At 39.5% G+C, this 27,407-nt stretch overlaps 1 protein-coding gene across 2 annotated transcripts in view; it reads left to right on the forward strand.

Moving 5' to 3' along the window:
- The first annotated feature begins 1,558 nt into the window (after positions 1-1,558).
- Positions 1,559-27,407, forward strand: part of TMEM135 (transmembrane protein 135) — a 170,499-nt gene continuing 144,650 nt past the window's right edge. Inside the window, exons 1-3 of one of the 2 annotated variants that reach the window (XM_064645007.1) lie at positions 1,559-1,825; positions 12,950-13,077; positions 18,751-18,843. In XM_064645007.1, the coding sequence (XP_064501077.1) occupies positions 1,685-1,825; positions 12,950-13,077; positions 18,751-18,843 (362 nt within the window). In that variant the 5' untranslated portion in view covers positions 1,559-1,684. The remainder of the gene's footprint in view (positions 1,826-12,949; positions 13,078-18,750; positions 18,844-27,407) is intronic. The other variant, XM_064645006.1, reaches the window with a different exon arrangement.

Consider the following 27,407-nt stretch of genomic DNA (forward strand, 5'->3'; position numbering starts at 1 on the left):
GCAAACTATTACTTAACAAATACCCAAGTAAAATCCCCAGGTCCTGATACACACAGCCCATTTAGGACCTAAATTATCAAAATTTAGCTGAAACCAGATGCCAGTTTCGCAACTGAGCTGTAACTGTGTCATCAGTCATTGCCTTAGTGGTTTTGTAAAAACGCTGTCGTATCCAAAGGTAATTAGGAGACTGAAGCATCTCTCATATGAGGAAAGGCTGAAGGGAGCTGAGGCTGTTTAGCCCAGAGAAGAATGAGGGCTCCTCATCATTGTAAGTATCTGAAGGGAGATTGTCAAGAAGATGGAGTTAGGCTCTTCTCTGTGGTGTCAAGCAGTAGAACAGGAGGCAACAGGCAGAAACCGATGCACAGGAATTTCCACCTGATCACGAGGAAGAACTTTACTGTATGGGTGATCGCATACCGGAACAGATTGCCCAGAGAAGTTGTGGAGTTTCCCACACTGGAGATATCCAAAAGCTGCCTGGACACAATCCTGAGTGATGTGCTCTAGGGGACCCTGCTTAAATAGGGATATTGGATGAGATGACCTCCAGTGCCTTCCAACTTTAACTCTCTGACTTTAGTTAATCACCTCCCTCTCCATCTGTCTGTCTGTCCGTCCTGGCTGCTTCTGTGGCACTGGAAGGTGCCGCCAGCTCCACCTCATGGAGTGAGCTGCAGGAGGCTTCTCTTTATGCTCATTCCCTGCAGGGGTAACAGGATGCAGGAGGCACATGGGACATGCAGAACACGCACATGTGTGTGTGTGCACGCATTTTTTCTATTTTCTGGTATTACTCTCTCTCTTCATAATTAAACAGTTTCTATGAAGACTTTGCACTTAATACATAGTTCTACACGAGGACCCATGCAAAGGGCCAATCTGTTCCTCAGGAAGTCTATCAAACTCTAGTCTAGAGCTGGCCTACAAACATTCTAATCACAGGAGTGAAACCTTAAATTTGTGAGGAGGCCACACCATTTAAGACAGGAAACAAGAGTGTTTGACATGACCCAGGGGCTCAGGGGGAAATGCAGAATGACATGAAAAACAGGAGGAATAGGACTGAACAGGTGGAGCGAGCCGAAGGAGATGTTGCTGCCCTTGCAGGCTATGAGAAAACGGCGAGAAGGAAAATACTTGAGCCCCGTGACGATCTTTAATGCTGAGCTCCGTGTATACTCCTTGCCTACACGTTGCCACTCTGGCAACGGACATCCCGAGATCGGCACCGCTGCGATTCTGACCTGTTCGATAGGCAGGAGCCTATCGAAACATACAGGGCACCCAAACGCCTGTGCCGCGGGGGTTGACGGGACACAGGGGACACAAGTGGGACAAGAAGGGACACAAGAAGGACAAGAAGGGACACAAGAGGGACACGGGGGACGCGAGGGGACACGCGGTGCCCGCAGGAGGCCTCGCGGCCCCCACCCCCCCGCGTCCCCCCGCGGCTCGAGCCACCCCCGCCCCCGGCCGCTCCCCGGCGGCCGCCGATTGGCTGCGGGCCTCACGCGAGCGGCGCGCGGGGGGGTGTGTGGGGAGAGCGGCCGTGCCCGCGAGTAACCCCGGCGCGCGCAGCGCCCCGCGCGACCTCTTCCCCGGCACCGGCGGTGACGCGGCGGCCGCGCGCGCCCCGCGCCCCCTCCCTTGCGCTCCGCTCCGCGCGCGCGCTGCAAAGATGGCGGCGCTGAGTAAATCCATTCCGCACAGCTGCTACGAGATCGGGCACACCTGGCACCCGCAGTGCTCCTGGGCTGTGCTGCACGTCACACAGAGCGCCCTGGCTGAGTCCCTCCGCATCTACGGCACCCTCTACCTGGTGGGTGCGGGTGTGTATGTAGGGCGGCCCGGCCTAGAGCGGGGGCTGGCCTGGGGGAGCAAGGGCAAGAGGGCTGTCAGAGGAGGGGGAGCTTGGCCTTGGTTTTGGGTGGAACGTCGTGAAGGATACCAGAGCAGGAAGGAGCCTGGCCTGGGGTGAAAGAGGGGGGTATAGAGGACAAGGTGAGAGCCTGGCCCGAGGCGAGCGGATAGGGCACTGGCGGTGTTTGGGAAGGGCACAAGCGGTGTCAGGGCGAGGGGAGTCTGCCCTGGGGTGGGTGGGAATAGGTTGTGTTGGGAGGGAAAGGGCAGGGGAGAAGTCAAGGGGCAGCCTGACCTTGGGGTGAGGGAGCAGAAGAGCAAAAAGGGTGCACTGGGGGGAGGAGGAGGTCTGGTGCTGGGGACAGAGGGATGGCAGTGGGGGCAGCTTGGTTTGAGGGTTGGAGGGTTGTCTGCGGGGGAGAACCAGATGTCTGAGGGGGGAAGAGCACGACGGGGAGTGTGTTGAATCTGGGCCTACGAGGGCAGAATAAGGGCATAGGGGATGGTGGGGTCTGGAGGCATAACATGCTGTGAGAGGGGTGAAGCTGGTGGGATAGGAGTGCACGGGCACAGCCTGAACATCATATTTTTGCCCTCTTCCATTACATATGATACCTAGATAAAAAGACTTAATGTTTGCCTGGGAGGCTGGTATTGTGTCTTCGACAGTAGCAAGTGTAATGCACGTGTGTCATGCTGTTGGAGACACCTTGGTAATCAGTGCCTTAGGATCTAGGAGAGTCCATTGCATAATGAAGCAAGACTAAAAAGAAATACATCAAGGCTGAAGGAGTCTAGGTACTTAGAGGTATCTTAAATTGGGCATGCAGTTAGACTTGGTTATATCACCTCAGTTGCAGTTGGTACACTTCCAGCAAATTAGGGTGTCGGTAGAGGAGCTGGGATCTATTTGCATCCATCTGTGTAAACATATTCTGAAAGCCAATCTAAGCTGGAATAGCTGCAGGTGAGCACTTCAGTCTGTCTTCACCTCTGTGCTTGTCCTGTAGTGGCACTTGGGGGATTGAGTGGGAAGCTGGCTACTGAGCTGCTGGTGCAACAAAATTATCAAGCTATGTAATAAAGAGAAAGGAAGGAGTGGGGCTGCGGCAGTCCTGACATAACTCAGTTAAGCTCCCATTGAAGTGCTCTTCGAGTAAAAATTGTGACAACGTCCATTAGTATGATAAAAAAGAGAGTAACTGGTAGCAGTGTGAACCTGAGGAGCTGTCATGTCTGACAGTAAACATTTTCACTCTGAACTGATGCAAACACAAGTGGCAGCTGTTTGTGTGAGCATACAATAAGCTGGATCAGGAAATGAATATAAAGAACACTCCATCTCCTCCTCTCCCTCTCCCCAGAATTATTTTCTTTGTATCTATTTTCTGATCTGCTTTGCTCTATGGGAGCATAAATACTTGTACCAGGAGAGAATGGGTGTGAAATGAACCATGAGAGGTATAGTGGTGATCTGTCAGGCAAAAGATAAAGCAGCTTAAACAATTCCATAATTAAATCAAAGTTCCCCAGCAGCCAAACCTGCTCAAGAGATTCTGCTCGTAACTCTGTTACAGTTGACTCAGTTGTGCAGTCATGAGTTAGGGAGAAAGGTCCCAGTTTTTATTTCTCTGAAAAAACCCCCAAACCTAAAAATCCAAAATGTTTTCCTCGTATGTTTTGCATTGTGACCCCATAAACAGTTATATCTTGTCACAAACCCAGAATGGGGTGGAAACCTTCTCAACCAATGTCCTGCTGTACTGTAAAACCTCTGCATCAGTTTTTACACTGCCTTCTTTGCAGTTTTTAATTTCTCCTAGGTTTTTGTTGACAGTGTTTAACTTGATTAAAAGCTGAGTTGCTCTAAAATCTTGCTGCTATCCAATGAGAAAGGAAGCACTTGCCAGCCTCTATTCCCAGACACATAACTTTTGGGAAAAGTACTTCTTCCTTTGTGTGTCCTGGACCTCATCTTTCCATGAGCAGGTTTGATTCATTCGCTGACCCAGAAGAGGCTACTACTCTGCTTTTAGCTGGGCTAATTTTCAGCTACATTAATGAATAGAATTGATTTATTAAGCAGAATTTGACGAGCATCAGAGCCAGAAAGGGTGCAGTGGGGACTGCAGAGGGGGAAGCAGAGGCTTTCCACATTAAGTAGCTTGGTAGGGAAAGGACAGTCCTGAATTAAGAGAATCATCACAAAATTCGTTATTTACTGGACTTACAGCTGTGCTTGAAAACCTTGTATTTGTAAATGAAATATCACAGTTGGACAACACAAACGATCAGACCTTTTCTGTATTCTGAGGTTCACGTAAGGGGATGGACTTAAGTTATGTCAGTGCATGTTCAGAATGTTTCTGGTAGTGCTTAGTCCCAGTCCTTTGTAAAGCTCAGCAACAAAAAAATGCACTTCATTTTTCTATGTCAAACCTGTAAAATGGCTTCTGATTGTTCCTCCTGTTGCCACAAGCTAATAACTAAGGAAGGGAGATGAAAGAGTTTCCTTTCACAAAAGCTTGTGTAGGGATGAATGAGAATGAATAGATGAGAATAAATTGTCAGAAGTTGTTCTGTGAGAGAACGTGGTTAGGGACAGTTACAGTCCAGAGTCCAAATTCAAAACAGCTACACTCCACATCTCTTAAATGTTTCGTTGCTCTTCAGTCAGTGGGGACTGATGGAGTCAAATTAAGTGGTGCTAGTATTTGATAAGTGAAATACCGGCTCTCAGTAAGTGGTTGTATAGAGTCTTTGCTTATAAGTAGTTCTGTACTGTTTGTTTAGTTGTTTTTTTTTCCTCTTTTTAGTAATTGTGCTTGTGGTTTTTTTTTTAGTTGGGAAAAGGATAGCCTTGAGTCGTACTTTCACTGTCTTTATTTTTGCTCCAGTACGAATTGATTGCATTACCAAAAATAGGTTTTACATCTAAATTGAATTGCCCCTCCCCTTACGAAGTGGCTGACAAGAATGCCTATTTTGTAATTAAGACTGCTTGTGTTTCACAACCCAAGTGTCCCAATATGCAAGTCTTCTGAGACCCACTTAAATAGAACAGTTAAAGTGGCTTAACATTTATACCTCCAAAAGAAACCCCGAACTTCCATAAGCCTTATAATTACCATTTTAAAAAACTTTCTGCCTTGATATCTTAAAACTTCAATGAAGTCCTTTGTCAGAGTTTGCTGTACTTTGTTCCACTTATACTTCTTTTTTAGATTAGTGAAAGCTACACAAAATGTGAAGCTGTCATCTTGTATTTTTAAAGTTGAAGAATTCAGATTTCTAGGAATTCAGAGAGGTGAGGAAAAGAGAATGATTGGACAGGGAAATGGTGTGAAGTTGGGGAAGGGCTGGAATACTGGCTTTCAGTTGTCTCTGCTTCTGTTTCGCAAGATTTCTGTTGATTTCACATGGGTAATCTGGCATTTATCACGTGCATTAAAGCAAAATCCACTCTTTCCTGAGTGTTTTTGTGTTTTAGACACTTGTTTAATGATAGTTTTGCAGTAGATAGGTGTGCTTAGTTGTTTTTATGAAGTCTTTGTAGGGTATCAGAGATAATCTGATCAGGTGGTAACATTTTCTCCTAATTAAATAAGGTAAAAACCATTTGTTTGCTACTTTGCTGTTGAGGTAATTCTTCTAACTTCTGGCCTGCAGGATGGCAAGGGTCATTCGTGCCATTCATCTTTTCTTTCTCTTAGTCTGATCATGTATTCTCCTCACCTAATTTAAGATAGGGTCCCTCCCTGCCTCTCCAGTTTAACTTCTGTCCTTCTCCTTTTCCTTTCAAACACAGGTATTCCTCTCCAGCACCAGCCCCTTCCCACCCTACACCTGCTACCTTTCCTTCACCTCTGCTGCTGAAGGACACAGCCAGGGCACAGCTTGAGCACTGACCATTTTGTGGTTCAAGCTGACTCTGGCTTGCTCCTGGCTGACTCCAGACACGTATCTCCCAGGCAGATGTGCTGGCATAGAGAGGAGCAGCAGGCCCAGTGCTGTGTGGGTGCCAGTGGGTCTGTTTCACATGTCCTCTGGACCGAGGGATGGTTCAGCCAATTCCTTAGGAGAACAGATGTGACCAGAGTCTGCTGCTCCAGTACAGTTTTTAATGTTCCTTGAGGCTTGCTCTATTTTAATATGTCTTCATACTTGCACCATATCTGCTTCTTGCTGTGCTTATAAATAACCTTCAGGTTCTTAAGATGCCAAGTGCTTTTTTCTCTTTCTGTGTCAAAAGGTTTTTCTCCTACTTAGGGTTCCAGTGCTTTTGTCTTCCTAGGCCCTATTTGACCCCTCGGTATCCATATTCTGTATCTTAATCTGCATTATTTATTTTGTAAGCTCCTAAACAATAGGACAGTGTTGTATATCATACTGTCAGAGACACAAATGTTGCCAGCAATGGACAGTATCAGTGGGAAGGACATTGGTACGAGTACAGCATGGGCCAGGGAGCTGCAGTGCAAGGTGCTTGTGGCAGCTGGCAAGTCCCTTCACAGGTAGATCACTAATTGACTGGAGGTAATAACAAGAACAACTCCAATTATTGCACTACTGAATTATTTTGAGAACTGTTGTATGGAAGACAGAATCACCAGCCAAAGGTCGAGGTGAGGCAGAGCGAAGTGTGAGTCTCACATCACCTTCCTGGCCACGTGCACATTGCTGTAGGGTTGGGCTGCAGGTTGTCCCCAAGGATGGACAGTGCACACTGGCCATGCTGCTGCTGCTTCGGGTGTGCTTTGTGTGCAGTTTCTCTTGGGGAGAGCTGTTTGAACTGGTCCTGAGCAAAGCTGGGGAGCCAGCTCACACTAAAATGGATCCTCTCTTGTCTGCCACTGTAGGCACAGTCGTCACGTGTCATCTTTCTGAGGTGTGCGAGAAGGCTGCACTGGCCACATTGTGTTCTAAAATAGTCCAGAATTACTGGGTATATTAAAATGTGCTTTTTGTTTGTTTGTGCTGCAAACCAGTGTGTATTTGGAAGTAGGGTGGGGAGACTAAGAAGGATGTTATTGTTATTCTGGAATATGCTTCTGTGTGCCCGCTTGGATCTCTGGGTTGGGCCTTTAAGAATCTCTGTTCTGTCAGGACAGCAGCTACCTGTAGTTGCTGTGATAGTGGTGTGTGATTGCCTTGTTTTGGATATCTGCTCATCTTAGTACTGTGCAGTGTCCTGTATCACTGCTGTTTTATGAATGGCTTGCAGGTCAGTGTTTTCTTGCCCTTAGATTCTTCTGGAAACTGAGTTAAATATGACTAAAACTAGCCTAAATGTTGCTGAAGTAAGAACCTGAGACGACTTCATTTCAGGCTGTGATCATTCTGCTCTGCTCAGGTGGCTTTTGGGCCACATTATAAAATTCTTTCATAAATTGAAAATAAGCTTTTGCTGAGGTACTGAGAATTTAGAAAGAATCACACAATGAATTTAGGTGGACTGAAGAATTTACGCTCAAAGATGCAAGGAACCTGCATCATGGAATGGTGGAAACCAGGGAAAGCCTCTACCTTGACTGAACTTTGACTGAGCAAAGATCTTGGTAAAGACACTGCAAATACTGGGAACCAGCAGAAGTTGTTAAAGGGTCTGTTTTTGGGGGAGATGTAAATCTGTTCCCTTAAGTTGTTACAGCTGTATAGTAGAGTGCAAGATTTTCAGGGTGGGAGGAAAATGCTTGGAAATTATGCTGAGTTAGATACTTCAAGAGGAATGAGAAATAGTCCCCTACTCATTTAAGTAGAAGGGAAACAAATGGTAAAGATAAGTTGTCATGGAATGAGAGTGATGCCAGGATTGAACATAGTTTAGGTGTCTTTCAAAGAGCACATGAGTACTGTTTGTTTCCTTTTTAGATCCATTGGATGATACGGAAAATTTTAAAAAAGCTGAATTGAAACAACCCAACCCGCTGACAGAGATCCTCAGATAACATCTCACAAGAGACAGGGGAACTCAGAGAGCAGGAGGCACACACTCTTCCTCAGAGTATTGCAGGAAAATTAAACAATCTGGAAGCCAAGTTTTGTAATCTGTGAAATCACGAGGGACAAGCTAATTGAGGAAAAACAAATCTGAGTGTTTCAGAGGAGGCATGAGAAAGAAATTACTGATTTGAACAAGTGTCTTCAAAACCCAAATGTTACCTGAGGGCACTTTGAGGTTAGGTTACTCCAAAGCACTTAAAAATAATTTTTATAAAGCAAAGGACTAATGTTCTTGTAAAATTCATACACAATTGCAAATGGTTATAAAAAAATGTAAATAGTTGAATATAATTATGAAAAAAATCTGACATAAATTGGTAGCTCAGCCTGCCACTTGAGCAATCTGAGATATTTTCTCAATTGGTTTAAATACTGGGGATTGCTTTGCTTTTAGCATGCACACGTGGCTTAATTTATAAAATTTTCCTTGGGTTTTTAATGACTTGCAGCATATGGATTGTATAAACCATGTACACAGCATTATTGATCATCTCTAAATTTGCATTTTAGAGGTGCCTAAACATGACAAATAGCCATGCTTATAAATGTTATTGAACTCTGCCTTCCTGGAGATTTGGCAAACTGAATATTTCTGTAGTTTTTTTTTTTTTCCTTTTTTTCCTTTATTTTTTTTCCTTTTCAATAGAAGTTTGTTATGATGTGCTTGATTTTAGTTGTGCATTGGGAGGGAATGGTAGAGTGACAATAGTGCTTTTTTCCATTTTTCACCAATCAGTGCTGTATGTGTTGTCTAATTTCATTAAAATTTGATGGAGGGGTAGTGTTCTTAAAGAAATATACCTTGTACAAACTTAAGAAATGGTGGTTTGATGGAGGAGGCAGAGAAGAATGATGTTGTACATGACAGCATAGTTGGCACGAGGTCTGTGGTTTTTTTATCCTTCTGTGTAACCCGTCAGACTGTGTACATTGGTCACCCAATTAGCGCATTCATTAAGTCAAACCATCCTTAGTGTGCAATGCCTCTTGTGGAATCTGTAGTTCCAGGGATATAGGTGAAGGCTGAGGGTACTGGAGGTGAAGCTGAGGTTATTGTGGTTGGATGATAAATACTTGTAGGCGTTACATGACACATCGTTAAAATAATCGGGCCTGGCTGCTGCCTCAGATCGTGGCAAAAGTTGGGTTTGAGTCTCCTGTTCCTTTTCTGCTGGAACACTGATAGCCTGCTTCAAAGTCTTGCTCTAGACCATGTGGCTGTGTTTTAAGGATGGTATTAGAATTGCATATATTCTTTCGGTGGTTAGGCCAGAATAAATACTTTCTGATTTCTTAGTTCTGTGGGGCTTAACATTTGTATATAAAGACTAAATTAAAAGCAAAAAAAAAAGGAGTTAGTAATGCTATTCTGCAAACTGATGGTATCCTGAAACTGGTGGGCTGATTTTTCATAGTTACATTTTTTATGTTGGAGAGTCAAAATGCAGTTGTGTGAATTCTGTTGCTAATGCCAGAAAATATTTTTTCTGTCTATTTCTTTATTATTACTGAGCAGTTTTTTTTTTTTGTGCTTCAGACATAAAATACAGTAGATCTTAGAGTTCAGATCATTAACAATGTTTATTCTTGGAGTGACTAGTGTATTATTTCAGGAGTATTTGTATTTGATTTGAGGGGTGCTCTAGTTCCAAATTCCGTATGTATTGTACTGCACATAAAATGTGTAAACCCCACATTGCTTTCTTCTACCCTCATTTCTATTCACATGAGAACAGTCTTAGAGATGTTGAAGCCTGTCTCTTGTGGTCTTTCTCCCCGTTCTAAGTATAATTTCACAGCAATTTTTTAAACGAGTTAAATAGGGTTTTTCATGTATATGAACACTTCCTGTCTATTTCAAAATGGTAATGGCCAAAGGGTTTTAGTAAGAGTTACATCAGAGCTTGTTTTAAACTGTAGGGGAAATGGGGCAATTACCATTGGAGAGGAAGTCTGTGGGCAGTTTACCTTGGGTTTGTGACCAGGAGAAGGAGAAATCTCCCAGTCTGGGCTATGTGTGTAAAAGCTAATCAGCGGTTAGGGGATAGTTTTGGTGCTTGAGTATCTGAGGATTTTGCAGGGCAGGTTTGTTTTTGGTGATGTCTTCTGCTGTGGTAGCTGTTGTGTGTTAATCCTGCTGTTCTTTCCCTGTGTTTATAAGGAATGAGGGTGTGGTGTTGCCTCCGAAAGCCTCCTGACACTGCCAGGCCTGCATAAAGCATAGTTGAATTTTGGGTTTCAAGTTGTGTGCAGAAGCAAGGAAAGGAGTTGCTTTTCTTAAAAATAAGTCAAGAGTTTTTCTGTTTTCAGCTTTCCAACAGGTGGTAATGGGACACCAGGGAGTGCTGGATCAGTCTTCAGGTGTGGAAAGAAAATTTTCTTTCCTGCATGCTCCACTTTTTTTATTCAAGAGGCTTTGCATGACCACATTCTTAGTACCAAAATAATCATGTTTGGGGCCAGAAATATTTTCTCTGAAAGTCAGGCTGGCAGGTATTTAATCCCCTGCTCCTTCCTCCTGCGTGTGTAGGGCATAGATGTCACACAAGATATAGTTTATCAAATCAATTTCTCACTTTTATATGTTATTAAAGAGTAATGTATTTGTCTTGTCTGACTGCAGCTGTAAAATTTTGGTTGTCTGAGAACTGCAGTGTTGTGATCTACTTGCATTTTGTCCAGATGCACCTACTCTTACCCTCATAATATCCAGTGATACACAGATTATATAGTTTAACAATGCAACTTGAAATTTTTCTGACTATTTCTTAATATTTTAACATAACTGATCTTTTTAGGAATTCAGTATGTTACTTACAGTTTTCTTACTGAAACTTTCTCCCTGTTACCTTTTTTTATTTCTGCTCTTTATGTTTTTAATGATGACATATCTAGGATTCTTTCAGATTAATCCTTTGTGCCCCTGTTGATCGTTTTCTTTCCTCTAACTGCAATTCATTTGTTTCTTCTTCTGCAGTGTATCTGCATTTTCTGCAGACTACTGGACTGAAGTGGTGGAGGAGAGGAACTCCATAGTCTGTTCCTGCCTGTTTTCAGCTGTACACAACATTTAGCTTAGTTGGTGTCTATAAAGCCCTTAGAAAATTATAAGCTTTTTGTTTTAGTGGGTGTGCATTAAGCTCTATTGCTCTCACGCATACATCTCTTTCATTTATCGTGAACAATTTTCTTTTGAATGGTTTGTGTGTTGTTGTTTCTGGTTCTTTGCTATTTTTCACTTGGGAGTAAGATAGTAAAGAGAAGGGAAACCAGAAATTTACATTAATCTAAAACTTGTTGGAGACATTACAGAAGTAAATTTTTTACTTTGATTTAACATTAATATATAAGATACCAGTATTTTTGTGCTGCACTTCTGACACTTTGGTCTGAGGAAGCAAGGCTTCACACTTAGGTATAAAGGCTATGTTCTTAAAACGAAAAAAAATGTTATTTTGCTCCAGTGTTGTGACCTTTATACAACATGCTAGAAATAGCTGAGGAGATAGCAACTAGTTATCCAGCGTTTAGACTATATTAAGACTTTCCTTCAACAGATAGATTATCTGGATTGCATTATTGCCTAATCCATTATGCTTTAAGCAGTCTTGACACTTGATTAAGTAATGTGTAAATCTGTTTTCAGAGGTCTGTTCATGCATGTATTTTTTCTTAATCCTTAGTTCAAGCTTCATTTGGGAAACAGATTTTGGCAGAACTTTTCTTTAGTTAGTTTTACCAGAATCCCTGGCCTCATCTCTGATTTGATGTTTTGATGGCATCTGCTTGCTATTCAGTACGAGTGGACAGTGCTTCAGAAGAATAGTTCTCTCTTACAACCAAGACTTTGAGAGAGGTTGGCAGTACCAATTTGAAAAGGCGTCTGTTCTCATCAACACCAGCAGTATGTAGCTTGCTCTGTTTGGAACTTCTCTAAGCATTGACTGAAAACTCATGCCAGTTTAGAGACTCCCTGGGAGATCAGTGCAGATAAAGATAATAATGCTATTAAAATGAAAAAAACAATAGAATCTGTCTCATGGTGGACCCAAAATATACTTTCATGGAGTCACAGAAGCACACAGGTTGAAGGGACCTTTGACCTGTGTTCAAAGCAAGGCCAGTTAGATGAGGTTGCTTGGGGACTTTTCTCATTAAGTTTAATGGATTTCCTTTAAAAAGATTAAAGTGATGGAGAGTCCACAATCACTCTGGGCAACTTGCTCCAGTATTAAGCCACCCTCAAGTGAAAATTTTTCTTCTTCAGGTCTAATATGAGTTTTCCATATTTGAACTTGTCTGTTGCCTCTGGTCTTACCCCTGGGTACCACTGAGATGAGCCTGGTTTGCTACACCTCCACATTAGCTATTTGCGGAATTTCTGTAGAAAAAAAGGGTTTGAGGACCTTCAGTGTTTGAGTCATTAAATAGATATTCTTTATAATACATGAGACATACATTAAACTGGCCAAAAAGAATGTTTATTTTTTAGATTGATCCAGTTTTCTGCTATAGGCAGTTTTTTAGATCATACATAATTTCAGTAAAATTTCTCAGGAATTTGTTCTTCCCAGCAAATGGTGAACATTTTTTGGAGGACTTGCAGTGGGTTAATTGGAGTAGAAAAGATTTAAAAACGCATCATTACTTCATAGACACTGTGTAAGGCCTGTATTTGGATTACTTTAGTGATAATGACTGACCATAATTATGTGATAGTCCAATTGTCTTGAAGATAAAACTCGGTGTAAATTTACTACATCTTAGAAGTTTTGATAATTGGCAGACAATGTTTCTGACAATTATGGCCAATGGTAACAAGGTAATAAAATTCCTCCTATACTTCCTATTTAGGGTTGCTTGATGTATTTCCTGGTATAAACGTTGTAACGGCTGGAACAAGTTCAAAGGAAATCTTTGTGGTATTTTTCATAAACCCAGCAAATTTAAGAGGCTTTGTTTTACTACTTAAGTGGGCACGTCTCATTTTCCTTTCTTATTTTTCTTTACAGTGTGTAAAAAAGAACCTAACTGAATTAAACTTTGTCCTCCCTTTTTTTTTTCCTTCTTCCTTCCTCAGATTGCAGCTATTCTCAGGAAACGAAAACTTGACTATTATTTGTACAAACTGCTACCTGAGATCTTGCAGTCAACTTCCTTTCTGACGGCAAATGGGACCTTGTATATTGCTTGCTTTTGCATTCTAAGGTTGGTATACTGTCCTAAAAATGAAACGTAATAGTAAAGCTATTTTTGTGCAACTTTTCAATTTAAATAATAATTTGTCTCTTTTTATAGTAGGCTTGTTTGTAATGTTTTGCAGAAAAAAAGCTACAGCTGTGCCATCATCTTGATTTCTGCCCTTACCAACTGAATATGAAACTCTGCTTTTTTAAAAAATTATTTTCTTCTAATTTTTGTAATTTTTTAAATTAGTAAACAACTCAGTCTATCCACTTTGCTTCTTTTTCTCTGTTTTACTAATTCAAAATACATTGTTGCAGGAAATTCAAATAGATGCTAAAGGGAACCTAAGAAAGCCTAATCTTTCTTTCCTAGAAATAATTGATGTAACTTGATATTGATTTCTATTTTCCTGATGCAGGGGCTGTGATAACTTTTAATTATCCTAAACTTTATCCAGTCATCCAAGTTTGTACTTGCCTTATTGTGGTCATAAATGAAGGAAATCCCAGCACAGCTTCTGGGGTTCTGTAAGATACAGACTTGCTCTGAAAAATGAGTATAAATGGCACTTCTGTATCCTGAGCTGTTTCCAGTGTGTATTGCAAGTAACTGTCAGGATAGTTACTTCAGGATGAAGCTTTCCTGTTTTATGAATATGATAATGTCCTATATCTAAATGCATTTAGTGTAAGAGATGTTACACATAGACATGTAAAGCCTGCAGTAGCTATGAATTTTTGAAAGTTAACTGGCAGCACACTCAATAGCCCCACTAAAAGATAATCAAACCCATTATGCCCTAATTCTAAATCTGTTTAGAGGCCTCTAAACTTTGCTTCAAAGCTGGAGGAGAAGACTAAGAAGAGGAGAAGCTGCCTGAGGAGCCATGGAATGCTTTTTAAGTAAATCATTTGCAAAGCTCAAAGTGAATATATAAGTAATGAGCTCTAAAGAATATGTTTTCTAGCAATCTAGGTTGTATTAATACTGATTTATCTTTACTCTTCTGAGCTATAGAGTGCTTTTCCTTATGCTGCCATGTATTTGCCTGTAAATCAGTGCTGTAGTTAAATGTTACTCTCTAAATTAAGCTAGTATGGTTTTAAGTTTCATGGTTTTCAGCTATTCCCCTTAGAGAGGATATTAGCCATCTAGCAGATCTATGACTGTGTCTGTGCAAGTGGGTAAGAGATGAGTGTCTTCCAGTGGAGGCAGTTGGTATGGCATCACTTTCACCTATATGGAGCACAGGTGTCTAAAGCTGTTCTGACCTCCCAGGGCCAGATGCAGACTGGGTAATGGAAATGCTACTTAGTCCAAGTGCCCTCCAAGTTCCCTTGAAGCATTGTTTAGGTTGACCTAGGCCAGAGCCATGCAAAGGATAATTCTAACAATTTAATGTGACAAGGGATACCTGCAAATGTTTAACCTGCCATTCTTACAGTTGTGCAGCACAGTTAACCCACCAGCACCTCAGGAGCTGTACGTGTTTTTTCTGTTGCAAAGAGATTCCCATGAAGAGTTGTCAGCTGTGGCAGAATCCTGGCTGGCAGGGTCTCTGCACAGTGCCCACCACCTACAATTGTGGGACATGCAACTAGAGTTGTTGGCTAGGGAGCTGATTGAAACTGCTGAACTGGAATCATTACTAGAGGCAAAAGAACAAAGTGTTTAGGCAGCCATAGGAATTGTGCCTGTTTTGAAGTACATAAATGTCCAATTATAATGAGTATTTTGCAGCTGTTCCGACCATAATAAAATTCAGAGCCTCAGCAAGTAAATGACTAGGATATGTAAGAGCTATTAAATGACATTTGAAGAAACAATGGATAACATGACTATTAGAAAAGTCATACTTTCCAAATTTACTAGTATGCTTTGAAGAATAACTATGTACCTCGTGATGATTCACCTGGTGCATTTTACATGAATTCCCAGGTGACTGTGACAAGATTTCTTGCTAGGACTCTTCAAGAAGAAGGGTTCTCTGTTTTCCAGGAATTAGTAAATGATTAACAAATAGTTAATATATGTGAAACAAAGCAAGGGATAAATGATTGATTTTTGTAATAGGAAGAGGTTGCCAGTGAAGTTCCTGTTGTGTCCTTTGTTTTGGATATACCTAAAGAATCTGGAAAAGGGGATGAAGACTAATATGAGAGATTGTATGACATTATTTAGGTTACAGAAAGCTACACTCACCCATTTCTGAAATATGTGTTGATTAAAGTAATTTATGAAATTTTATAGAGAAAAGTACAAAGTAATGCTGTGGGAAGAGGAAAAGCAGCTCTGTCCTCACTCAAGGATGGGCTTTAAACTAGCTGCTATTAATCAGGTGTTTGAGGGTCATCATGTGTGGCTAATTTGGACAAGTCACTTCAGTACTTGAATATGGTCAAGGAGTGAGTAAGTGTTATTTGGAGAGAAAATGAGAACATGCCAGGAAGCTGAATAAATACATGACACCTTTACAAATTGAGTAATGTATGCCTTTTTCTTTTTAAGAGTTTCTCCTAAGATCATAATGTTGACAAGTCATTCACTTGGAATTACTTAGTATCAACATTGTCATGCATCTTAAGCCATATAAGCTTGCTTTTTTTTTAACCAATTTATGATTTAAAAAAAAAATATATTTTTAATATTTTGTTTTGAAGTCGTATTATTCCTTGAATGTATTGCTGTGTGATACAGTGTATTTTCAGTAGCCCCTGAGAATAAAAGTAATTGTGATTTTCCAGGCCAGAATGCAATTTGGTATTGTATGTTTTAATCCATCAAAGAAACGCCAGTACCTCTCTTTCTGCATAACTGTCCTGAGTATTTCTGGATCTGATTTACAACCATGGAAAGAGATTGTCTGAGACTGTGGAGACCTAGATACTCTAGATCTGGTCCTACATAGTAACGAGAACTTGGACCTGATAGATTTGTATAGTAGGATACATGCTGCAGATTTTATATCTTTCTTTGGTTGAAAGGTGTACTCTAGCAGGAGCAGCAGTAACTCAGAAACAAAGTTGTCCAGCAAGGCCCGTGCAGTTGACTGCTCTTACCCTCCTGGAGTTCTAGACCAAAGCAATAGAGGTTTCTAGCTGCTCATGTCAACTCATATTTACCTGCACAATTCCTGATTTGAGGAGAGCTGCCTGTCTCCTTCTTTTGTAGCACCAAGGATAAGGTGTACTGGTAGGCATATAGGGTGTCCTGGATCAAATAACTACTTGATCTGTTCTTACCTTTACCAAAGTCCCAGTGAATCTCTAGTTCTTGTGTGTACTAGTCATCCAGTAACAATTAAAAGATCTAAGTATGAAATGTAATTGGGACTGAGACTTTCGGCTTGTGCTATTATATCTTATTGATACTCCTGCACTATTTGCTTCTTTTCAACAAGGGAAAACCACCAAAATTGAAACTGCTGCAAATATTCTCAAGGATGTACAATTTCAGGCAAGAAAATGCAATTAAAATATTTTCAGGGATTGTTTAATATTCTCAGCATTTCACAGGTAGGCAGAATTTCAAAAACATCTAAATCCAGTATCAGCACCGATTTAGGCTGTGAATAGATGTTCTTGTTCTATAAGGGATTGCCAAGCTAATGTGCCTGACTGTTTTTTCCTCATGTTTTTTTGCTGAAGTGAACTAGGGCCTATGAACAGCCTGTTCTTTGGCAGAGCAGTGAGGGTGATGTTCTCTGTTACGGATGTGTGACAGGCCAGCTGGGGCTTGTAATCTCTTCTGCTGGTGAGATCCAGAAGACTACATCTGTCTGGGCTTCAGACGGAAGTGCTAGGCTCCAGTGCCGACAAGAATTACATCTGTTAGATGAAAGGTGTGATTTTTAGATGTTTTGTTCAAATAAATGCAAAACCTCATGAAGACATGGATCTCTTAGTCTAGCAACTGGAGTAATTACTAGAGTAATTACGTTTGTCCATGTACAGCTTGTTCATTGAGGAATTAGGTGAAAAAACTCATAGTTCTCATTCCAATTTCTGTCCATACACCATGTGAAAATAACTGCAAATAATAACAAAAACTCATTTTCATTTACTTTAGGAGTAGTTTAGTTGTTTCACTTACTGATGGGACATTTTGATTTCCACTAGGCTTTATTATGTAAAATATGCTACTGTTTCCGAAATCTTGTCAACCCATACATGTAAGGATTTGTAAAGGGATTCTAAACCGTGCCAAAAGAACAAATTCTTGTTTCTTTCCCACAGAAAAGACATTTGTTCTGTTACTTAACAGGTGTGTCTGGTAAGATGTGTTCATACTTATTAAGATGTTTAAAATGACTTCTCTGAAACTTCATACAGTAATTACTTTCCGAGAGAGTCCTAATAATGAACTTTAGGTCCTGCAGCATTTGGCATTGTCATCCTGAGAAATTATCCTTTTGCAGCCGTGGGAATGAGCAGTGTGTGTAATTGCCATTACATCACTTGCTGCTGATACACTGGCTCTCTTTTCACTTACAAACATACGCTGGCATTGCTTGCCGGTAATGTTATTTTTGCTGGAGAAGTATGAAATGAGGCTGATTATGCCTTTTACAGGAAGAATGAAAGGGAACTAATCAGATGGTGTTGATTAATTATCTTTGTTCTCTCTTCTGTGTTGCCAACATGAAATTTTATCTAAGAAAATGTCCTTTTCTACCCTGTTTGTGTTTTCCATTTTGTTTGTTTATTTTGTTTGCTGTGTTTTTGGAAGGGCAGACTCCATTGTAGCACTGTTTTTCCACTAATAGTGGTTATCAGCTGAACAGCATTGATACAGTTGAAGTATATTTATCATCACGCTACCAAATGTCATGACTGTCTGACTATTGTTTGCTTCTGTGATCAGCCTGAATTAGTTTGAAGGTGCAGGTCTCCTGAGCAGACCAAATGTGGTTGGTGACATTGTGTCAGACATGCAGTTTGATTTTCCTCCTTTAACAGTGACCAATTTATAGAAAGATTTTCTTTATCTATAGAAAGATAGTGTCATTTGTGTAACTATTTTTTTTTTCAACTGTTATTGTTTTAGGAATTTCAGTAGTTGAAATTGTGGGGACTCTGAATGAAATCCAGATCTAATTGCAAAAAATGAGAGCTTTCCCAGCTTAATAGGACTGGGAAGTCACTGTTGCTTCCACTTGTAATGTAGAGATTGATTCCTTGGCTTACTGTAAATGTGTGTTTTCCTGTTTTTAGCATCAGTGGATTATCTCTTTGGAGTGTGATGTATATTATAATTATTTGATTTGATTTCTGCCTTACCTGATTGCATTGCTGCATTCCACAAAGCACGTCTTCCTGAAGATATATTTGGACCAGTAGCAGAGAGATAAGCAGATATAAGTTCTTTTAGAAGATTTTTCTGTAATTAATATCTACAACTTTTCAGAAGCTTTCATGCTTTCCTGGAGGAAAACTAGTTATTTAAATTAAATGAATACATTTATGAAGTGTTTCAGGTATTTAATGTTTATGAAACACTTGGGGAACTCCTCTGAGAATTATCCAAGTGTAAACATATAATTATTAGTGGTTATTAGTAAGTACAGATTAATGTAAAAGGACAAAATTAATAAATCATTTGTAATTTTATGATAAAGGTGAAATATGGTGTTGTACCTGAATGTTCCATTTGCATGTAATATGTGTACATGTTACATATATGTTACTTTTTCAGGAAGATACTTGGAAAATTCTACTTTTGGTCTCCTGGCTTTGGTGCTGCTTTACCAGCTTCTTACATGGCTATTCTCATCGAAAGGAAAAGCAGGTAGGGTTTGTGTTTATGGATTTTCAGTTTTATATAGTAATATTTCTTGTTGTGGTCGTTTGTTGAGCGACGTTTGACAATTCAGTAGTTTTGTTTCAGAATGCTGGAAATATAGATCATTTGAAGCAGTGTCTTTTGGAACCTTATATTTCAATCTAGAAAGCTACAGTGAGAAAAACACTTTACAAACATTCAGTTTCCTGTTTATGGTTTGTTTTTGTTCTTTAACATGTAATTGGTTTGCTCAGCATTGCCTGATGAATCTCAGTTGCTTAGGGTTTCCTAATGAAACTGTTGTTCTTGTTTGTTAAAATATAATTTGAATAATATTTGCAGTTAGTCATAGAGAAGGAGAATGCTGATGAAAGTTGCTGATGACTTGAGTTAACAATGTGAGATTAGTTAAGGTAGAGGAATGCTAGGATGTTGTGGAAAAAACTGTGGGTGAGCTGAAATAATCCAGATTATTCAATCACGAAGTAAACATATCTCAAGCAAAGTTTTAGGTATGTCAAAGTTCTGTCCTTTTGAAAGAATGCATTAGGGATTGTTTTTGAAGACTGAGGATGTGTAAGAGGTTGTGGAAATGTGGAAGCACTTCCAAATCACTTTCTTTAATGTAACTATAGAGAAAATAATCATAATCAAATTACCAAATAAGTTAATTATCTTTTTGATGTCCTCTCTAGCTGACTGATTTCATCTTACTGTAATTACTTCCTAAGAGTTTGGATACATTTTAGTAGAACTTTGTCTAGTTACATAGACTCCAGCGCTGCCCTTGGCATCAGTGTTTCATTTTGTCATGTGAGCAAATGCATTTTTCCCTTTGATCAGTGACAACACTGGCTTAACTTTTCCTACAGACCTGTTACAATGTGGGGCTTTTCCCGAGCCAGACTTCTAATATTTCTAGATAACATTAAAGAAGAAGAAATCAGGCTGGTTGTCCATCTATGAACTTCTTGTAGCTTTCAGAGTATTTGTGAGTTAACAGTTGTAACTGCTTATGAGCCCAAACCTGTACAATGTTTTTGCATAATAGTGGAACAACTATGAGAAAATTGCAAAGTTGAGCTTGTTAAGTGTAGCAAAAAGAGTAGGAAAACAAATTTTACATCAAATGGGTTTTTCTAAAAGTCTTAGTGGCAATGTGAAATGAAAGCTTTGACATGTTCACAGGCTTGTATTTAGCATCTGAAATCTGAAAGAAATAGAAGTTGAAAGAGAGGTACATGAAACTGGCAGAAGTAGATTTGTACAGCACGTATGCAATGAATAATGCTGGAATACTTAGTTCCTGGAGGGTTATTCTTCTTTCTGTCCAAATCCATAATGTGTGACCTAAGGTATTTTGCCTACAACTCCACATTATATTGCATCAGTTAAAGGAAAAAAAGCAGTGTTGGTATTACAGTATAACACGTGTATGAAAATGTGGGGTCATTGTTCTTAAAGAAAAAAATGTTAAAGACATCAAAAGGTATTTGAAAGTTTAGATTTTTTTTTTTTAAATATGAAGTTGTTTTGTATGTTCTCAGATGGCAACTATGTATAATGTGCAAAATCCTGCTGCTGACAGTGAAATATGACTTTCTGATTGTACATCTGTTAGCCTGTTAGCTTCTGTTACTGGCAAAATCAAATTTTAATAGACTTGTAGTCCCATAGGAAACTGACATTTCACATGGAGACACAGGGACATTTTCAGTTATCTTCTAAGTAGCTCAGAACAGATTGTAGGGAAAAATCAGGGAGGTGGGAAAAAGTCCTGTTTTGAGTTCATAAACATATCTCTAGCCCTTCAAATTGCTACTAGCAGCTGGCAGCAACATTGAACTTAATCACTTAATCTCTTCCCAAGTGGATACCCTATTTTAAGTACCACACTGGCATTTGCTTGCACAGCATCCCTGTCAGTCCTGAACTTGGGAACAGCAGGCTTGTAAATCAGATTTTCTTTCAAGTGTTGCTGTTCATGTGTGCCAGCCTTGTACATTTTATAATTCTTATGAAAGAATGGGAAAAAGAGATGGATAGCTTGGCTAGATGCATTATAACCCTGAGGAGGAACATGTTTTTTAGTGTGTTACAGAACTAGTTTGATTATAGTTGGTATCTGTGTAATATATAATTGCCAATTTGCATGACAGTGGCAATGAGGAGAGGAGCTGCCATTGCATAGAAATTTCAGATAGACTCAGGAAATGATCTGCATTATGTGATGCTGTTACAGTTCTATAAAGATATAAATGGCACGTTAATATGTCCATGTGTATTCTATTTGGTGACTATAAAATATAGTTATCCTGTCTATGAAAACTAGTTTATTAGGATCTGTAGAAAGGGCCAAGGAATAAAAACACATTAACTTTTTTGTATCTGTATCCATAAATGTTACGTGAGAACTGGTTACATTATTATGATTAAGTAATGTTTTGATAAAAATTATTTCTTAGATAAGAATTGGATGTAGATATATAAACATGGAGATTATGTGTTTGCAATGGGTGGATTCATATTCTATGCCTTTCATCCCTTACTCCAGTAGAAGGAACCCAGAATTTTTGTGTTTTTCTGGAGCTGTCAAGCTCCTGTTGGGTTAGGTTGCTTGTTAGGGTTAGAAAGAAGCAGGATTTATAAATGTCAGTCTGACACTTGTTACCTGCATAGTTGGTATATGTTTGATGTTCTGAGTAGAGTGAAGAGGGCACAGAGTTAAATTTCAGTTGATTTACATTACCTCATTATCTCATACAGTACATATCTTCTTAATCACGTTTAGCATTAGTCCTGGCATGTTATTTTTCTTCTCTGTATTTGTGGCTCTGGCAAAGATATTGAAAAATGAAGCAAAAATATTGTTACTGGTTAGTTATGTGTTTTCACATGCAAAGAAAATGTTCTTGTAAGTAAGGGAAGTACTCCCTTTTCCTGGGGAAATAAATACAATTCCTAGAATATATGGTTTTTTAATTTCATTTGGATAATTGTCAATGTTTTAGTTACTCCATATGTATATATTGTCATAATAACTATAGCTATATGATAAAAAGTAAGCTTCTAACAGGTGCACTTCCACAAGTATACTTTAAAGAATATAATATTCTTTACAGTTTGACCTTTTTACATCTTCTGTTAAAGAAAAATGTGCAATTGTTTTGTCATAGAATTCACTTTTGTAGTGTTAGACATTAAAAGCTGTGTTAGTCTCCTCAAAAATAGAAATATGATTTGGATACATTAATGTCATTAAACTTCCTCAGGAAATTTTTTCATTCTCTTTATTAACCTTTGTATGAAGTTGTTTAGCCATATAATCTTTGTTAACTCCTATAGGTGTTGTTCCCAACTGCCGATAAGAAGAAATTTTATCTGTAGTTTTGAAAGAAAAGTATTTTGTTTAGGTCTTTCAGCCTCTGATTGTAATTCAAATTTACAGTCAGGTGTTGTTTCTTTCAACATCTATTAAATGTTATCATAAGAATTGAGCATATAGTAAGGAGGAGATATGTGGCTTGGACTGAAAGAGACATGGCACTACCTTGTTGTAGAAGTGCCGAGGGTGTTAGAAAGCAAGGAAGTAACTGAATATACTTGTTAAAACTGTTGTGAATGAAGCTGTTGAAATGTGATTTGAGGCCTGGCTGAAGCCAGCCTGCTACTGGAAATCTGATTAGATCAGTTGTACCTTGCTGATTTCTAAGACAAAGAAGTCTCATAGACAGTGGAGAGCCTGTATTTAAGACCTCTGTGATTATTCTCTAGGAAAAGAATGATGTTCTCTTAAGGGTTTTGTAAATGTGCTGATGCTTCAAAACCTTTTATATTGTACTTTGCTAATAGCTACATGGCAAATTTCATTTTATTGGACTCTTGCTCAGGAAATCATGTATTAACAAGTTTCAAGAACTGTAAAGCTTTAAGAGGGGACACAATTCCAGGTTTAATGAAATTAATTGTCTCACTGCCTGGCTAACTTTTTGTTTTCCCCTCTTGCCTTTTTTTAAGTAATTAAGTCAGAGAAAGTTTAACTACAGCCACCTAAAATTTCTGTGGCGGTTCTGAAGGGACTCTTCTGGGGTTGCCCCCTGCTCCCCCTTAGGCCGCATTAATGTTTACATACTGGCTGTTAACATTATAGTGGCGCCTGTCTCGTTGCTACAGTTAAGACTCTGTCACTGATGGTATTATAAAACTTGAGATTTAGGGCTTTTATAATTTGGCTGTAAAATCTTGCTCTGGGCAATTATTTGCAACATGTTTTTAGCTGAAAACTTTGCGCATTTTTCCTAAAAAAAAAAAAAAGAAAAGTATACTGGACTCTTACAAAAACATGTAAAGCATATTCATTTAAAAAGTGGTACAGTTCAACAGTGCATGTTGTAGAGAACATCTATATATACACACACATATATTTAGTGTTCTTGGAAACAAAAGTATTACTATGTATTGCTTAGAAAGTGACAGAAATATTTGTGGAATTACAATGTGGAATTTTTAGACAGTGCGTTCTGATGGAAAGGTCAGTGTTGTTGAGATTATTTGCTTGCCATAAATGCCATTACTCTAAATACATTATAAAGGAGCAATGTGGCAGCACAGTAGTGGTAAAAAGTATATACTGTAAAGAAATTATAATTTCTCTAAGTTTGTTCATTCAATTACAAATTTGTTGCTATATCCTTCTCTGTAGTAGTATAGTATGTTTAGACTTGAGGTGACAATTACCTTTCAGAAATGTTTTATGGTTATTCAGTTTGATGTTGTATTTTAGGGAAAGAGATAAATAACCAGTAAGGGTGGGGGGAGGGTGAGTGATCAAAACAGGTAAACTCTTTTAACACAGAAAGTGGTTTTGGAAGTGTTAGTCTTACTTGCTACAGGTAAGAAATTGAGAAAGCCAGCTGCACTGAGGATGACGTTTTGCCTGTTTTTTGTGTTGTAGTGAAAAAACCACTCAAGTTTGAATCACTGACTTGTGAATTTTGTGGTGTAATCTGGTAAGGAGAACTAGCAAGGAGACAAATTATTTTGGAGTTGTACTCCTCTAGAGTGATTATTGCTGTGAAATATGGAGCCATGGTATAGAAGTTACTGGGAAAGCTTTTTATTTTTAAACCAAAATATGCTAAATTTCATTGTACTTCAGCAACTGTTTTGGTGAGACCCGGAGTTTGAAGGATCTGTGTTTTTGTAGAAACAGCACATAAACATTTGAACATGTTTTGCTGCACGATCTGAGGGCTGCTACCGTGCTGTAGTTATAGAATCATATCAGAGAATGGTTTGGGTTGGAAGGGACTTTAAAGATCATCTAGTTCCAATCCGCCTGCTGTGGGCAGGGAGACGTTCCACAAAACCAGATTGCCTTAACAGTTATTGTAAAAAGGGAAAACTGATCATTCAAGGTTGCCTGGGAGCGCAGGAGTCAATCTGGAAGATGCTGTGATGGTGGCAACATTGTGAAGGGCAGTTAGCTCAGAATGGGCAGCTCTCAGGAGTGTTCTTCATGCAAAAGCCCACATTAGCCTGGTATTTTATGCTACAAGGGCTGATAATCTCTGTAGGGCAGAGACATTCAATGCTGCTTTTCCTTCCATCTTCAGTAACACTGACAGGCCTTGGGTTGCTTGGTCCTCTGATTTGGAGGACCACAAGTGTCAGTACAGTGACTTTCCATTTGCAGATGCTGAAATTGTAAGGAACAAGCTGTATCAGCTGGATGTTTACAAGTCCATGGGGCCTGATGGGATTCATGCCAGAGTTCTGAAGGAGCTATTGGGTCTTATGACAGGACCCCTCTCTATGTTACTCTAGTGTAAAAGAAGGGTCTGAGGGAAGACCCAGGAAGCTACAGACCTGTTGGTCTAACCTCAGTTCCTGGAAAAATTCAGAAGATTATACTGGGTACTGTTGAAAGGCATTTAAAGGAACAATGTGATCTTCAGGCATAGTTAACATGGGTTCACTAAGGGAAAGTCCTATTTAACTTATTTGATATCCTTCTGTGACAAGGTCACCCACCTAAGTGGATGAAGGGAAGGCTGTCATTTAACTCGTAGGCATATTATGAAGCTGTCCTGTGTAAAGGAGAAGGATGTCTTCTGTGGGTTGTAAAAAGGTACCATGTTAGTGGCAAGGTATAAACTGCTCCCTTTGTAAAAGTAGCTGCGGTGTTAAATTTGCTTCATTTAAATGAACTGTGGAAACCATTTTGTTTATTATATGATCTTCTCTTCCATACAATATTCTTAATTATTCCTATAGTCAGTCTATCCTGGATCCCTGCCCTTTACTCCCCATGATTCTGCGTATGCATAGAAAATGTGGGTATAATCCTTATACTTCTGGATGTATTTTTAAAAGAAGTGGTTACAGTCAACACTTGGACTTTTCTAACTATCTGAAATGTGTGTTTCTATTTCATACCAGTCATCTCTTTCTAATCAGTTGAGTCATTCACCATGCTGTGTTTCACAGTGTAGATAACTGTCTTAAGCTAGATTTCATCCACTTGAGATGGCAAAAGTTTGGCAAGATGAATTCTGTAGTTGTGAATAGAGTAAGAAGATTTCTTGGCAAGCAGTGATTACAGTTCTGTACATTTGTAGTCAGTGAGTTCAGCTTATAAACTAATCAGGATTCTGAAAAACTCTATTGTGTCTGCAGATGTATTCAGCAACCAAGTTTAGGAAATTTTCAGGCTGTAGCATTTGAATGTCAGAAAAATTTGGTTCAGCTTGCTTGTGTGGTGTCCTTGAAGTCTTGCACAAAATGAAGAGCAGGAGAACAGCTACAGCTTTATAGTTGACAGTCCATTTTCTGGGATAACACAGGCAGACAGAGTAAGAACAGTGAAAGATCTCATGTGAAATATACACCTGTGATTCTGAACGTGCTGGAGAATGTGTTGCAGCACCTGGGTGGATCTGTAGAGACTAGGTTTATTTTCTCTTTGTGTTGTTAGAGTCAGGGCTGAGCTGGATCAGTCAGAACTATTTGATTGCATTTGTTCAGTGGTCTCCAGATCCCTGAGTTTCAGGAGGATTTACCGGCTTAGGAAGAGCACCAGCCATGCGGTTACTTCATGAATAATAGTATAAAGACATCTTGGCAGCACCCATTAAACTCTGGACTACTCTATCAGTACACATGGGGCCAACTGGGTTGGACAAAGGGCAGTGCTAGGGTCAAGGAACAAGCTCTGATAGATCCCAGGTGACTGTGCAGATACCTTCCTGTCTTCCTGTGCTGCTCCATGAGTAATTGATACTTGATTATAGTTAAAGTTTAATTTTTTAAAATTATTTTAAGGACCACTTCTGGCAAATCTGTTTCTGAAATGTTCACTTTGTAGACTGAAAACTTAAGTAAAAGTCATCTGCATATTAGTGTAATTTTGTATTTTGTTTTTCATCATTAACTCTAAAAAACCCACCAAAACCCCTGTAAAACTTGCAGTCCTGTTGAAATGCTGACAGATAAAATGTTAAAATTCAGACTGCTGAACCCTGGACTATTCTGTGAGTCTGACTTGGAGTCAAATGGCACAAACAGTGGATTAATTACTCTGTTCTGTCTGCTCGGCACTACCATCCAGGACACACTCATTTGGACTTCCTTGGCTTAAGAAAACACTTAATACATCCTCTGTGTCTAAATGCTTGCATGTAACATGTGGGTCCCAGAGGGGGAATAATAAATACTTTGCTAGTATAGAATAAACTTCAGATGCTGCTTAGGTGAGCTGGCTACAGTGCTGACCTTTACCTGGCAAGATAAGATTCATGCCTAGCATGCCGCGGCTTCAGTGGCTGGAAGTCTTGGAGGGAACTTTTCTATGCTGTGTTCCTCAAGTCTGCTTGTAGGATATTGTTTCTAGATACCACAGATGAGAGCAGTTTAAGTATTTGTTTCTGTGAGAGCCACACCTATTAACCCTCAGGAAATGCAATTACTGTTTTCTGTAGCCTCATTGCTCCCAAGAAACTAAGGTGATAGTTAGGTCCTGCAGCAGGAAAAGTGTGAAGGTAGAAAATTAGAATGGTAATGATTTGCTATATTTAATCATGCAAAACTTTTCTGTGGTAAAGATTACAGCAGTGTACTTAGGTCAAACATCTTACTTCCCTTTCCTGCCCTCTCCCCTCTGTATCCTGGGACAAAAAATGGCATGTTTTTATTTCCTTTGGTAAGGAAATAAAACGCCGTGTGTGTGTAGTGTTTCTTGTAATCTAATGACCTCCACTCCAGATTGAAGCTTTTTTGATTAAAATAAGTGTATGCCATTAAAACCTTCTTCTAAAGATAGTCTGTCTGAGAAAAAGGAACAGCAGTGTCCATGGCATTAAAGGCAAGCATAAAACAGGTCTCATGAATTTGGGCCAGTACGCTGTCATCACAGTCGAGACTGCTCCAGCTTTGGTGAAAGACTGAAACAATATGGACTGTCTGGTAGTACAGCATAATTTTGTCTGCGTGAAGGAATTTATATGGGCTCCATCTTGCTGCCTCAGTGATATGTTTTCCCTTTTCAGCTCTTCAGTATCTGTTATTCATTC

This window comes from Pseudopipra pipra, chromosome 2 (assembly GCF_036250125.1).
Source record: "Pseudopipra pipra isolate bDixPip1 chromosome 2, bDixPip1.hap1, whole genome shotgun sequence".
Lineage (NCBI taxonomy): Eukaryota > Metazoa > Chordata > Aves > Passeriformes > Pipridae > Pseudopipra > Pseudopipra pipra.